The 14294-nt window shown below is 42.4% G+C and overlaps 2 protein-coding genes across 12 annotated transcripts in view; both read right to left on the minus strand.

The window, feature by feature from the left end:
• CLIC4 (chloride intracellular channel 4) overlaps positions 1 to 14294 on the minus strand; it is a 325774-nt gene that overhangs the window by 145759 nt on the left and 165721 nt on the right. The gene's annotated exons all lie outside the window — the stretch shown is intronic.
• SRRM1 (serine and arginine repetitive matrix 1) overlaps positions 2489 to 14294 on the minus strand; it is a 39420-nt gene continuing 27614 nt past the window's right edge. For 9 of the 11 annotated variants that reach the window (XM_069079447.1, XM_069079446.1, XM_069079449.1 and 6 more), the window contains 5 exons: positions 10287 to 10406; positions 8819 to 9283; positions 7022 to 7217; positions 4653 to 4841; positions 2489 to 3525 (listed from right to left, as the gene is read on the minus strand). In XM_069079447.1, coding sequence (XP_068935548.1) covers positions 3421 to 3525; positions 4653 to 4841; positions 7022 to 7217; positions 8819 to 9283; positions 10287 to 10406 — 1075 coding nt within the window. In that variant the 3' untranslated portion in view covers positions 2489 to 3420. The remainder of the gene's footprint in view (positions 3526 to 4652; positions 4842 to 7021; positions 7218 to 8818; positions 9284 to 10286; positions 10407 to 14294) is intronic. The other 2 variants (XM_069079443.1, XM_069079451.1) reach the window with 1 other exon arrangement.

Below are 14294 nucleotides of genomic sequence, written 5' to 3' on the forward strand. Positions count from 1 at the left end.
ATCCATCCATCCATCCATCCATCCATCCATCCATCCATCCATCCATCTATCCATCCATCATCTTGGCAGTGTCCTGGTTATCCTGTACACACAGCACTCCAGATGAGGTCTAGTCCTGACCCATACCTCCCATGTGTGCTAAGATCACATTAGCTTTCTTGGCTGATAGCCACACTGTTGTCTTTATCTTTAGCCGTAATGGAGTCTATTAAAAATGCCAGATCTTTTTTGGAGATTGCAAGTTACAGCACAGGTGTACGGCTTGTTTTTGCTGGTGTTGCTTCATGTAGAGCAGAGGTATCCAGTTTTCAATGGCCCACAGGCTTAAGACTCCTAAATGCAGTCCCCAAACTGGATTAATATTACTGGGAAACATTTAACAAAATAAAAATACAATGTAGATGTTAATTTGCCATTTTCTGAATCAATCCATGGCTGCAGGGATGTTTCCAAGGTTTCTGGTGCTGATTCTAATTCTTCCTCTCACTGCCTCAGTGTCCTAATGAGGTTGGATAAGTTGGTCTGTAAGAGCACTAAACAGTATGTAACGATCCCTAATGGACACAGCTGGGGGGGGGGGGGAAGGCGGGGTTGTTTTTTTGTCTCCTTGTTTTTAAATTTGTTATATATTTCCCAGTGATGTTTTAACCTGATTCAGCCCATGTTAGGCGGCCTCTATGCCAGTCTTGGTCTGAGCTGGTCTCTGCAGCTCTGATGAACTGAGAACACCTCAAGGAATAGAGTTCACCTGAGTCCAGAATGCAATGATGGGCACAGGCTGATAGCTTTCCAAATATAAAGGCCTCAGAGTGAAAGTGACCAGGCAAAAAGGACAGGGTGTGATTTGGCTCAGGCAGGGCCGGGTTCTCATGGTAGCAAAACTGTCCATGCCCTGGAAGGCAGGCTGTGGCCCATGCTTATGGCAGACGCTCAGCATAGCATCAGACAAGCGATTCCTGCCATCTGGGACACTGAACAAGGCTTGGGAACATTTTAAGCTAAAAGCTGGGGAACCTACAAACATTTCATGAACTCTTAGGGGGTGCTCTGACAGCAAGTTTGTATTTTAGGTTCGTACTGTACTTTATTTTATAAAATGCTTTCCTGTGAGTAGCTTGACTTGATGTCATAGGAAGCCTTGAGAGAGGGCAGCTTGGTGTCCAAGGTTATTTTACAGTGGAGAGAGGGAGGTTGATCTCAGGTATTCCGGTTCTAAGACCCCCAGGCTCCCAAATCTCCAGTCCTGGGGAGTCTGGCCCTAAGTAGTGTTTACTTGAACACAGAATAGCACCAGTACAGAGCACTACTCTGCCAGGAGGCCTTGTGTTTGTCACTTCTCTCTGGGACTCAGCTTCAGTAAGACTAGGGGGTAGGACTCCATTCTACCCAACATCCCTTCCCATTCTAAGTCTGTGATTAGGGAGATGAATTGCTCCCTTTGAGAGGTACCACACTTACGGTGGGTTCTACCACATCAAATAAGCCCCTAGAGCACCTACAGGAATGGGGGAATGAAATCTAAGAGAAAACTGGCAGCCCCATCTCATATAGCTCACTGGGCTGCCACAGGCACATGCCCACCAATGAAAACCTAACTCCTGCCCCTCCAGGGTAGCACTGGGGACACAGCCTCAGATAGGATTAAGTGATAGGAGCAAACGGGGGCTTTGCTGTTCAGCTCAGCCCTTCAGTCAGGCCCCACGTGGGCTTTCCAACTAGTCCCAAGGCCGCCCCTCTACTCCAGGCTCCATTTTATTCCCACCTCACCTCTTCTTTAGCTTGTCCCCTACACCCACTACATGGAACCTTTCCCAATTTCTTCCTCCATCCACCCCCATCAAGTTGATCTTGAATTTGACCTTTTATTAACCAATTTGTATACCTGTTGATTTACTCAAGGACTTGGACTTTGGAGTTCTTTATTGAAACGCTTGGCACACGGTTAAGCACTCAACACTTGATTGGTTGATATTCCCTTAACTGGGACATGGTCAGTTTCTCAAGCCTAAAACCCTCCTTTGAAGCTCTTCCTCACTCTCACATTCCAAATTAAAGTGTGGCTTGGTCCTTCTGGAGGCATATCTATTCCCTTAGGAATGGGAAATCCTGCTGACTGAAGGTGAGGTAGAAACTGAGAATACCCTCTTTGGAAACACTTCCATGTAACTTACTATTATTTTTCAGGCTGTCAACTTAAGACAGCTGGTACATGGGCAAAACCCATCTGGAAGGATTTGTTAAGTAAGAGCTTGACCATGAAGCTCTGTCCTGACCAAGAAAACAGAGGTAAATGGGCCTGGTTTTCCTCCCCCACCCTCTGGAGAGAGCTCCAAGGGGCAGAAATGAGGGCATGTTTTCCAGAGGTACTGGGGTATTTGTTTCTATAAATAGGGCCTACTGCCTGCCATTAATGGGGAGGTGGGAATCATATGGTCTCTAAGGTACCTTCCTAACCAATTACACTTCAATGAGACAAGGACAAATATGCTTTTAAATTTAGAAATTTATTCTGTTTAATCCACAAGCTTTATATAGCTTTATTTTAAAAAACAAACAAAAAAAAGACAAAAAAAAAAACAACAAAAAAAAAATAAAACAGTGAAAACATGACAATATCCAAAACTGAGATCCTTCCACTTTTCAAAACCAAGAGCTCTGAAAGTTCAGTCTACCAACTGGAAGAACCCTAACAAGACAAGAATTATGAATGGGGCAATGATGTCATTTCACAAACAGAATTTTATGTAACTGAAGGAACCTTTCTGGGGCATAACTGTCCTTACAAGCAAATGGGGGGTGGGGTGGGGTGGGGAACAAGACAGGAAAAAATGGAATTCCAGTGTTCCAAATCAACTAGTTACATCAGTATAAGCCCACAGTGTCCTGGCGAACAGCGTGCGTTCTTTTCTGGACCGTCCCAAGAGCTCTAATCTTGATTCACTTCAGCAGAGACGACAGCAACAGGGAAAAGGGAAAGAGTGTGGCGTTAAAAATGCTTGTGTCGACTTCTGGTGAACAGTGGTCTCTCTTCTGGGCAGCTTCAAGGTCAAAGCCTCACAACTTAAATGGGGGCCAAGAATTGAACAAGAACTTAAAAGATAAATCTCTGTGTACGGCCAGGGCTGGGAGAGGATTTAAAGGAACCAGACAGCTGTTAGCCGTACTTAAACCCCTTTAAAAAATTTTTTTCCCCTTAAAAATGTCTCTAAATGAAGTTATGTTGGCTGTCAATGAATGTCACTAGTACACTGTGGACACCTTTTGTAATGTAAATCCATGCCCTTTTTTTACATGGTGAACCTCAACCTAGCAATTATGACAACAAATGTTATAGCCTAAAGCTCAAACACATTTTAGCAATTGTGAAATGGAATCTGAGTACAAACCCAATCAAATGTACATTATAACAAACAGCCCCCTCTAGGACTGTGGCGACACCTGCGCCTTTCTCATCGACCTCAGCGCCTTTTCCCGAAGGTGTTTCTCTAGGTCATCCAGGTTGTCCTCTGCTTCACTCTCGGTCTCCTGCAGAGAGAAGATTCACACTCCGTCTTTCTAGTCACCACAAGAGCCAAGAGGAAGCAGCAGCAGCTCCAGAGGCTCACAAGGACTTTTCCCCAGCTTGAAGGCTCCCATGCTGGATAGAGGACCCTGGCCCTTGCTCTGTGGCGAGGGGAGTACCAGGACTGGGCCTCAGGCCCTAATGCCCACCCAAAGCCAAGTTCCTTATGCCAGGCTGCCTGCCTTTCAGGGGGTAAATCCAGCCTCATTTCAACCTAAGTGGAACACAGGGTCAAACCTCAAAGTAAACATGCCATTTTATTCCTCTTAAAATTACATGCCTGTTTTTGCCTCAACCACAGAGATGACAGCTGAGTGCAATGTACTTCAATGTACCTCTGAGAATCACCCCAGTAACGGAAGGTCCTGAATTACCCAGGAAAAATGTGAATACTGCAATAAAAATGGGGATGTGTGTGTTCTATCACAACAAACTTTTCTGTGGTTTGGCTTTCCTAAGGACAGGGAAAAGAGCGATCTTTCCATTACTTTATTAATAGGGATGAGTATCAAGACAACACCAATTGAAATGTGGCTTTGGAAAAACAGACTATATTCTCAACACCAAGCTTCTTCACATATTACTACCAGATTAAGCTCTTAGAAGAGGGACACTGGTGACAGTCACCTTTTCTTCTCACCACTCTATCTGCTGAATTATTGCCAGCTTGTTGCGTTATTTGAGTCGAGCCTGGAGGCCCAAGTCTAAGTTTTACCCCTTTGGTTCTGGGAGTTGGAAAACCTAGCGGTCCCACCAGTGACCTCTATGACCAGCTAACTGCTCTGGACTTTAGATTGATTCCTCATCTACTAAATGAGGGAGTGGGGTTAGAGGAATTCTAAGGCCCATTCTACAATCAGAGATTGACACCGTACCCACTCACCATCTATACACTCTGGTATCCCTAAGTGAATGCAAGAGCAGAAGGCCCCAACGTATCTGGAAAACAACCTGCTCTCCTAATTGGGGTGTGGAGGCGGAGGGGGGGGGGGAGTTGAGGGGAAAAGTAATGTTTAAGTGGAAGGTGTGCCTGACTTACCACCCAGAGGCAGCAGAACAGCCCCTGTGCCCAGCTCAACACCCACATTACCTTTTTGGGCTCTGTCTCTGCTTCAGGCTCTTCCTGGGCTGACGTGGTGGTGGATGCCACAGCGGCAGCTGCTGCGGCTGCTGCCTTCTCCTTCTTATGTTTTTTGTGTTTTTTGTGCTTCTTGTCCTTTTTGTGTTTCTTGTCCTTCTTCTTCTTCTTTTTCTTCCCACCACCCTCCTGGTCTGAATTCTGTAAAGTCATGAAAAAAGCAATTGCACCAATCAGCCTTAGTCGTGTCACCATCAGGACAGATGCTAGCAATACAGGCCCAATCTCCAAGGCCTTGTGCAAGCCTGAGAAATCACCAGCCTGAAGTCAGGTAAGCTCTGACAGAAAGATAGGGAAACCATTGCCCACATCAAAAAACAGCAGGTTTTAAGGGAAAAAGCCAGATCAGGGAGAATTTGGAAACATTTTCATTCCAAATGTTTAGTTCATGAGTTTACAGGACTCTGGATCTCAAAGAGACTTGAAAGTCATCTACTCCAAGCCCATCATTTACAAAGAAGGAAACCAATATCTAGAGATGAAGCAGGCTTGCGCATGGTCACAGAGACAGAATTTGTTCAATAGCCATAGCGTTCTTTTCACTCTGCCTGACTAGAGGATTTTGCCTTAGTTGCACAGAGCTGTCGTGTCTCTTGCCTTTCTCTGCCTGACTGGCCCCTTCACCGTCTCTGCTCTTCCGTGTATCTGACCCTCTCTCTTCACTACATCATCTTCCTTCTGCCTCCAGAGCAATCTTCCCAAAGCTCTGCCCTTGACCCTCTACATCTCTGCTGCCAATTTCCTCCATTCCCATGGCTTCCACCATTACCCCTGTATGACCAACTCCCAAATGAAAGTATCACCAGCCTTGATTTCTCCACATCCTACCAGGCCTACATTTCCAACTGTCCATAGGATTGTCTCCACCAGATCGTCCAGAAGATTCTTCAAAACCAAAACCAACTCATATCCATCTCTGTTTAAACTACCACTATTCTTTCAAAGCTACAGATTTTTCCCTTACAATGCTCTACATGTTTCTATGACAATGTGTACAAAGAATTCTCCAAACTAACATAAACAGAACCATAAAGAATCAAACTTTTTCTAACGTTTGTCCTTGAATGAGTATTTTTCTTTTAGCTCCTCTAAAACTCATCCCACATTTTGTAAAACAAGCCTCCTAAGATGGCACTAAAAAATAAAAACTAGTTTGGAGTTTTATTATTTTAAAAAGAATCCATGTGCAAACTTAGGCAACAACAAAACTTCTCTCACAGGGAGACCATGAAGAAATGAAATCCATATTCAGGTATGCTTAATGCTGGATTTCCAAGTGCAATTTCATTCAGCAGACTGGACTGTTTAACTTGCCACGATTTCCTCAACTTCTCTAACTTCTGGGATAGCATTCTACAATGCTATTAACACTACTCTCAAAACGTACCATTACAGAAAAAAAATGTGAGCCTTCCTCCTTCATTATATGAAATACCATTTAAGGGAACAAAAGTGACATAAGGTATTTCTTGTTTCCTGTTTCTATAGCATATACATGACTCAAATATCCAGTTGTAACCAAAAACACTTCAATGAACTGCAAAATGTCATGAAAAGACACTAATATTTGGTGTATGAAAAACTAAAGGTTTAGGACAAATGCTTATCAACAGAATCGGCCTGTGGAACAATGATCCCATTAATCTTCAGTTTAGGTAAGCAATAGTGAAATGCTTCCAAAAAAACAAAACAAGGAAGCATTCTAGAAACGCTTCTCTGGGAAATCTAGAGTGAAAATGTCAATAATTTAAAAGGTCAAATGAAAAAGGAAGATGACTAAAAGAACATTTCTCACTCATACAATCTTTGCGACTATTCTTAGTATATTTTGGAAGGATCTAGACCTGTGATCAGTACAAGTGATACCCTGCAGGGAACTTCCCAGCACCAGTGCAGATTAGGCAGGAGAGAATGAGGCAGGGACAGAGCACAGGTCCCCTCTCCCCACCGCTCCCACTCTGGGGTCTACTTCTATGCCATCTACTTTTCCCCTGCAGCCCTTCCTGCACTTCCCTAGTCGCCCAGCCTTGAAACCTCCTGGACATTGTTCATTGTAACCTGCTGTGAAATTGTGTTGACTCTAGATTTCTTGCGTGGCCTAAGGAACAGGCTTGTTCGTTACCTGTTTCCCAGCAGCTAAGGAAAGACATGAACCTATGCTTTCACTGATACAAATCTCTTACAAACTGGCTGTATAGCCAACCCCAAACTGCCCTCCCCCACCACACCTTGTACCAAGCGCTGTGTGTAAAACTTTCAGTAAATAAGTAAGACTCTCAGTAAATAGCCACTGCTGAATGGCTGAACAAAGAGCTTCCTACCCTGGCAGGAGATGGGCTTGGCGTGGGGCTTTTAGCCTTCTTGACAGGTGCTGCTGGCGACCAGTTTGTGGATGGGGACTGAGACTGGGTGGGTGATGGAGGTGCTTGGTGTTTCTTAGCTGCTGGCTCAGGAGATCTGGAGGCAGATCTGGAGGATGAGACCCTTCTTACAGACTGGGGACTTGGTGAAGCAGCCCTGAAAACACAGAAAAAAAATCAATCCCCCAAATTCCTTAGTGATATATATACTCTGCCAATTCACATTAAGTATCCTAATCAAACTGCATTGCCTGATTTAATTCCCCATTGAGTGGGAAAGCAAAGGTTAAAAAAAAAATCTCACAACACTTTATGTATACAACTTACCAGCCTCTTAAACTGTTCCTTCATATTACATACACCAGGCCACTTTACCATAGTACAAAGTCCCACAAGACGCAGGAAAGTAGTAATATGACCACCTCTGAGGGGGCAAAGACAATGCCAATCACTTGGAGTCCAAAAAAAGTCTACACCCCTAGGTGGAAATGGCTACAGCAATCTGTACAGTATCTTACTCAAACCTAACATCTGGTCACAAAAGTTTCTGAAATCAAGATAACGGTAACATAATTCACATTTCTAAATTCTTCATTGGGGAGAAAGAAAAACAAATTCAAAGAACTATTCTCCGACTGACAAGCTTTTCTCTCCCAGATGTTTTTCAGTTAAGGGGAACAACATAACATCCCCAAAGTGTTAAGATTTGGAAGGATTCCAGTAATGTTCTACTAAGGAACATCAAACAAACTCACATATACTAATGATGATGTAAGGACATAGCTTCCTGAAGATTAAAGAGAGACCATGAATACTCCATCAAGTTTGCTTCAAATGGTTTGTATCTCTATTGTTTTCTGACATGCTTAGAAAGCTCTTTTAACACTTCAGCAAGGCCCTGATTTCACCAGGACTGGAGGCGAGATGGGGAAGTATGATCCTTTTAATTAAGGAGACAATCTCCTAAGTCGCTATGTCTAAAAAAAATACAAGGCAGTTACTGAATCTTTCTATATTTCACTAGAATAGGTCAGTCTTGCCATCCCAACATGGTGGTCCTTATGCTCTTCCAACAGCAGCCTGTGAAGGCTGAGGGTTGGCCTCCTCTAAGCTCCAATGAGGCAAGGTCGTATACATTTTTTTTTTTGCTTTTTGGAGGGAAGGCAGAGCAATTGCTGTTAAGTGACTTGCCCAAGGTCACACAGCTAGTATTAAGTGTCTGAAGCCGTATTTGAACTCAGATCCTCCTGACGCCAGGGCCAGTGCTCCATTCACTGCACCACCTAGCCACTCCAAGGGTCACATACTTTAAAACTAGAAGGGATTCTCAGAAATTAAATCCAAAGACTTCATTTTATAGATATGGGAACAGATGACCAGGCTTGCCCATGGTTCCATAGGCAGAGACAGAGATCTGGGATTCATATCTGGCCCTTTGGATTCTAAGATCAGCATTCTTTTCACTCTACCACATCATGACCCTTTAATGTAATATGGCATTCTAGACTTCTATGTGGAGTTAGAGGCATACAGCTGGCAGAAAGGTAGAGCTTTCCATAGAATGAATAACTTTCTAACCAAAAAACAGAATGGGGCACTCCATGTGTTCAAGCAAAGACGAGACAAATACTTATCAAGGATATGGTAGAAGGTGTGGATGGAAAGGACCTTTAAAGACACTGGGTAAAACATACCCTATAACAAAATCTGCTGACAAATTAACAGAGTAAAAAATTAAACAATTCTAAATGTACCCACTTTTTTGCTTTTCTGGGTTCCGGGGTTCTGGAGACTCTCCTGATAGGCCTAGTGCTTGGTGATGGGGACTGCCTTCTTTGGGGCGAAGATGAAGCTCCTCTTCGGAGTGGGGGAGGACTTGCAGAGGTATGAGGAAGTCGAGGCCGTGGTGAAGGTGAATGCCGTTTGTTTGGTAGAGGAGAACGGGTTTCTCGGGTAGATCGGCTAGGGGGGGACCCTTTCCTATGCTTAGATGATAAGGAAGGGGAACGTCTCTTTGTAACAGGGGAACTTCTTGGCTTCGGAGGTGGTGAATGGGAGACCCGTCGCTTTGGGGGAGGCGAAGGCGATGCTCTGCGCTTGGGAGGTGGTGGCGGGGAAGCTGTTCTTCTCTTAGGAGGAGGGGAAGGAGAGTATCTTCTCTGGATCGGAGGAGAGTATCTTCTTGGAGAAGGTGAGCGTCGACGTGGGGGAGGAGAAGGAGTCCTAGAACAAACACACAAGACACTCATATGAAGAGCAAACTAGAGCAGGGGAGCAATGCACAAGGAAAAGCTAGGTGGAGTGATATGTAAGGTATCAACTGCTGGAGGGGTTCCTCAGGAGCCATGCACTTCACCAGCCAAGGACTCAATGTCTAGAACAATCATGACTCGGCCAGAATGGTGGGCTCCAGTCAGCTCGAGTAACAAAGATTCCCGAAGTTCAAAAGCTTTGTCTAGGATAGGACAAGATTACAGAGCTAGAAGCTCCCTTTGAAGTCAGCTCGCCTGATACCATCATTTTATGGGTAAGGTAACTAAGCATACATACTCAGCACAAACTATAACAGAAAATCCACTTATCTTTCTGTGATGATTCAGAAGGCACTCAGGAATCTTGGGACCCACTTCTCAGTAATGATTATTAATAATTTATTCTAGTTTTACAGGAATTGTAAGATATAAGAGTTCTTGTAGAATATTGGGTTTAACATAAAGGTGATACTACTTTAGAGAAAGAAACCTCTACAGAGATCACCTTACTGAATCCTGTCATTGCTAACAGAGGACCACAGAAAAGGGACTTGCCTAATTGGTAACACATCTAGTTGATGGCAAAGTCAAAACTAGAACTTGGGTTCCTAATATTCAGGCCAATGTTCCCTGATCTGCAAGTAGAATGAAGACCTCTGCCTCCCTCCCCAACATCATGAGAACTTTCTAGTTGAATTCTAGACAAACAATCCCTAAGATGCTTTTCTCTATTTTCATCTCCCTGGATGAAAAAGGCTAACCTTTACATCCTGAAAGTAGTATTTAAAGTACAGAGAAAGATTGTGGTTGGAATACAAACTTTAAGTCCGAGCCCCTGTACACCATTTAGTCTAGCAGAACTCTCAGTCTGTTTTAAGCTAGGGAATTTGTGTGACATGTCAGCCACAGATCTATATGCTTCCTTGTCACTGACCCCCAAGCAGAAGACATCACTCCCCAAAGCCCTGAGGTACCTGCGCCGTGGTGGTGGCGGTGGCGGTGTGGGAGACCTCCGCCGCCGGGGTGGAGGGGCAGGAGAAGGGGAGCGTCGTCGTCTGGCCGGGGGTGGTGATGGACTTCTTCTCCGCCTACTACTAAACCAAAAGAAAGGACACTATTAATTGTGGCTTCTGTAGGTGCTAGAATAGACTATAATAACAATCAGTCAAGAAATGTAGAAATCAGAAATCAATAAAAGCCTCATGTTACAGCAGAGTGCCAGATGTGGAGTCAGGAGCTGTATTCTAGCTCTGACACTAACTAGCTAAACAACTTTCACTGTTTCGGGGCTCATTTTCTTTACTTGGTGAGGAAAAGGAATCAAGACTAAATGAGTTACAGATTTCATCTAATTTCTAAATTTCAATGAGGCTATACATAAAAGAGGCACCAGTGACTTGAAAGCTGTGGTCTAATATCACTGTGCTAAGGCCCCTTTCTTTTGACCCAGTCAATGCCTTGGTTTAAGAGTTGTGTGTGTAAGGGGTAAGCTAGGTGGTACAATGAATAGAGCACCAGCCCTCAAGTCAGAAGGACCCGAGTTCAAACCTGGCTTCAGACGCTTGACACAACTAGCTGTGAGACCCTGGCAAGTCACGTTTAACCCCAACTGCCTTCCCCCTTCCAAAATAACAATTAAAAAAGAGTTGTGTGTTTATGTGTGTAAATAAAACCAACTTAATTTAATACAAGTCTCTTAAAGAAGAAAAAAAGTATCCTGAGCATCGTGATTAACTTCACAATGGGAAGCACTGTAAAAACATGATTATGCCTCACATACTGCTTGGGAATAGGTTAACTTGGCAGTCTCATTATAACAAATGCTGAAGTTCACCAATTCTGCCTGCCATTTGCCAAAGAAGCAGACAAATACATGTCAGATCTTTCCTTTCTCAACCAGTACAAATACATTACTCTCCTTAGTCAGACGTCTATTTAATTACAAACCTCTACTATAATCCAAGTATTTAGATTGGGTCTATCAATCTCTTAACTAAATAAGCTCCATAATACAATGGAAAGGAGACTATCACTGGGACAACTGAAATTTGAAGACTGCATTGCAGTGGGGGAATGGGGGGGTGCAGGCACATGGGAGAAGACACGGACATGAGACTCAGAAAATCTGTTTAATATTCAACTTACAGAATACCACTTGGTTTGGAGTCAGAAGACCTAGGCTTGAAACCCAGTGTTGCCACTTACTAAACAGCTGTGAGTTTAAGTTATAATATCTCACAGTTTTCCTCACCTGCAAAATGCATACTACCTGCATCACAATGCAGTAGAGGAACAAATCAGATAATATTTATAGTGTTCTGTAAACCTAAAAATATTTTGGCTTGGCCTCAAGATTTCAGTGATAAAGGGAACTCTAAGGAAATAATACCTATAGAAATAATACTTTGGAACTTCTAGTCTTAAGAGAATTGCTTAGGACAGAAGTGATGTAATTCAATCAGGTTCCTAATCAATATATGTAAGAAAAAAGTATAACTTGAACTCAGGTCTTTCTGGCTTCGAAGACAGCTATCCACCGTGTATATAAACTTACTAAAGCAAGCTACCCAATCATACTCTAACTAAAAAATGTGTTCTTCAGGTGTCCCATTTCTCAGACAGCATGCAGACTGCTTTGCTGGATACTATTACAGGGGGATTTGTTTCAACACTTCCATGGCTCTATTCTGAATATAAAGCACTGATGCTTTAGGATTTAAGGAATATGAAAGGGGAAGCAAAACTATAACAAAACCAAAACACACAACACTTACTCCTGATACAGCAGAGGGAGGTGCGATAACTGGATATTCTGCTTCTTGGGTAGGAGAAACTAAGAATGATGGGAGTTATAAAACTCGGGATGACAATCTTAATGTCCAGGCAGGAGGATCTGGATCACTCAGGGATTAGGACAAAGATCCATACCTGTTTAATTTTGTTACAGACACGTGAAAATGCTCTGAGGGGGAGAATTTTCAAAATATATTTGTAAGTTTAAAAACAGATCCACTATCTTGGATATGCTGAGGTCAAATTGAAATTGAACATGGAAAGAAACTACAGAATCTCAGAATTCAAAAGAAAATGTAGTAACAAAATAACCAAAGAACACATGACCTGGCAATCTATAAAAGTTGGAGAGAATCTGGACTGGTCTATGTATGGAGAGGACAATGTCCTGACAATCACTCCAAAGAGGTGCCAAAGCAGCTACCTCTGTGCCCAGCCCTATGAATTATGATAAGAAAGCGCAGGCAACTTTGTGTGGTTTGGAAGCCAAGTTCATATGAGGTAAATAAACAGGCAAAAGGTTAAGAACTCAGACTGAACTAATGAGAAAGGGGAAAAAACTGATTTGGAGCAGTGAGTTCTGGGTTCAAATCCCAGCTACTAATAGTCATCACCATGTGACCTTGGAGAAGTCACTCAAAGTCTTGGAAATTCAGTTTCTGATCTCTTAAATTTACTTGGGTAAGTCATTCTATCTTCAAAGGGGAGCCAGCCTGCTGTTTTAATAAAGTCCTCAAGGGGGCAGGGCAGCAAGAGTTTGGTCAAAGGTGTCATGAAAAGTTGGGCGAGAGTTGGTCACTTTACTTCTCAGCTTTAGTTAGTCTAAGCGACCACTGCTTCCATAGTGTTTTAAACCTCATATATATATTTTATATCTAATGTCTATTTTATTTAACCTCTAGTCCTCTAAGACTATAGTAGTGCTGTCTTTTCACTTGGAATTGCAAATGGTCCTTTATTTACCTCAAAAAACTAATTAGGCTTAAACCACGAAATTCCAATAGTCATTTTCTTTCTTTCTTTCTTTTTTTTTAAAAGCAACTGGGTTTAAGTAACTTGCTCAAGGTTACATAGCCAGTTATTTCTGGGTGTGGTGCTAAGTATCTGAGCCCAGATTTGATCCTAGGTCATACCGACTCTGGGGCCGGTGCTCTTACTTGCTGTGCTACCTGGCCACCCCCCAACAGTCATTTTCAATGATATTTAATATTTACATTTAATAGACTAAAGCAACCTTTAACTGGGAAGAGAACATCAAACAAATCTAGTTGAACATGAGCTGAAATGAGGAAAAATGGTAAAAAACAAAAACAAAAAACGTGATTTGGTTGCAGTAAATCCTACATTCAAACTTAGAGCTGATAAACATGATGCAGTCAAATATCTCAGCCAAGAATGGGTCAGACCCACAGCATCAGTTATATTACAGTTGGGATGCCCCAGAGAAAAAGGCCAGAATTATGGGTTAATTCTGGCAAAATAAAGTCAATCTTCTTTGGACCCACATTCTATCTTTTAAAGGCTCAGATTTTTCCTAATGAAGTTGACTGAGTATCAATACATGGCCTACCAGGAGTGTATCTGTGCCTTATCCATCACTGATTGGGTTATGATGCCCCAAACTCATGGTTCTGGTTAAGACCAAACACTTCCCAATATCCTCACCAAAATGTCCAGTTAACTTATTGCACAAATGAACTGTGTTTATGGCACAGAGGATTCCAAACGGTACCAAAATGGCACCTGCAGCACTTGAAAATGCTAATTAAGCAACTTCTGTCTGATTAGAAATAGGTCCAGTTAAATTTCAACAAGTTTTTTGAGTTTTAAGATCAATACTTTCATTTGCTTTACTTTTACAAAAAATGGTGTTATTTTTTTCAGGGTTAGTTGTTTTTTTCCCCCCACATAAATCCAAAAGTTGGCTAAGTTATGGAGCCCAAGGAAGTACTTTGACTTAGGAAGAAGATATTATTATATTTTAAATGTTTATTATCATAAACATTCAAAGCATATTTTACTTATATATGTAAGATAGACATATACATAATGCTATATTATAACCATAAAGATATAAAATTACATGTTAAGTGTTCTTGAGGAAAGAGGTCATACATGTAGAGATGCATTATATTCATTTCTTAAAGAGCATGAGGAAATCAAGTTGTCACATAAGATAATTGTAATAT

This window comes from Petaurus breviceps, unplaced genomic scaffold, assembly GCF_028583685.1.
Source record: "Petaurus breviceps papuanus isolate PSGF00001 unplaced genomic scaffold, PetGlider_PUasm1.0 91041, whole genome shotgun sequence".
Taxonomy (NCBI): domain Eukaryota; kingdom Metazoa; phylum Chordata; class Mammalia; order Diprotodontia; family Petauridae; genus Petaurus; species Petaurus breviceps.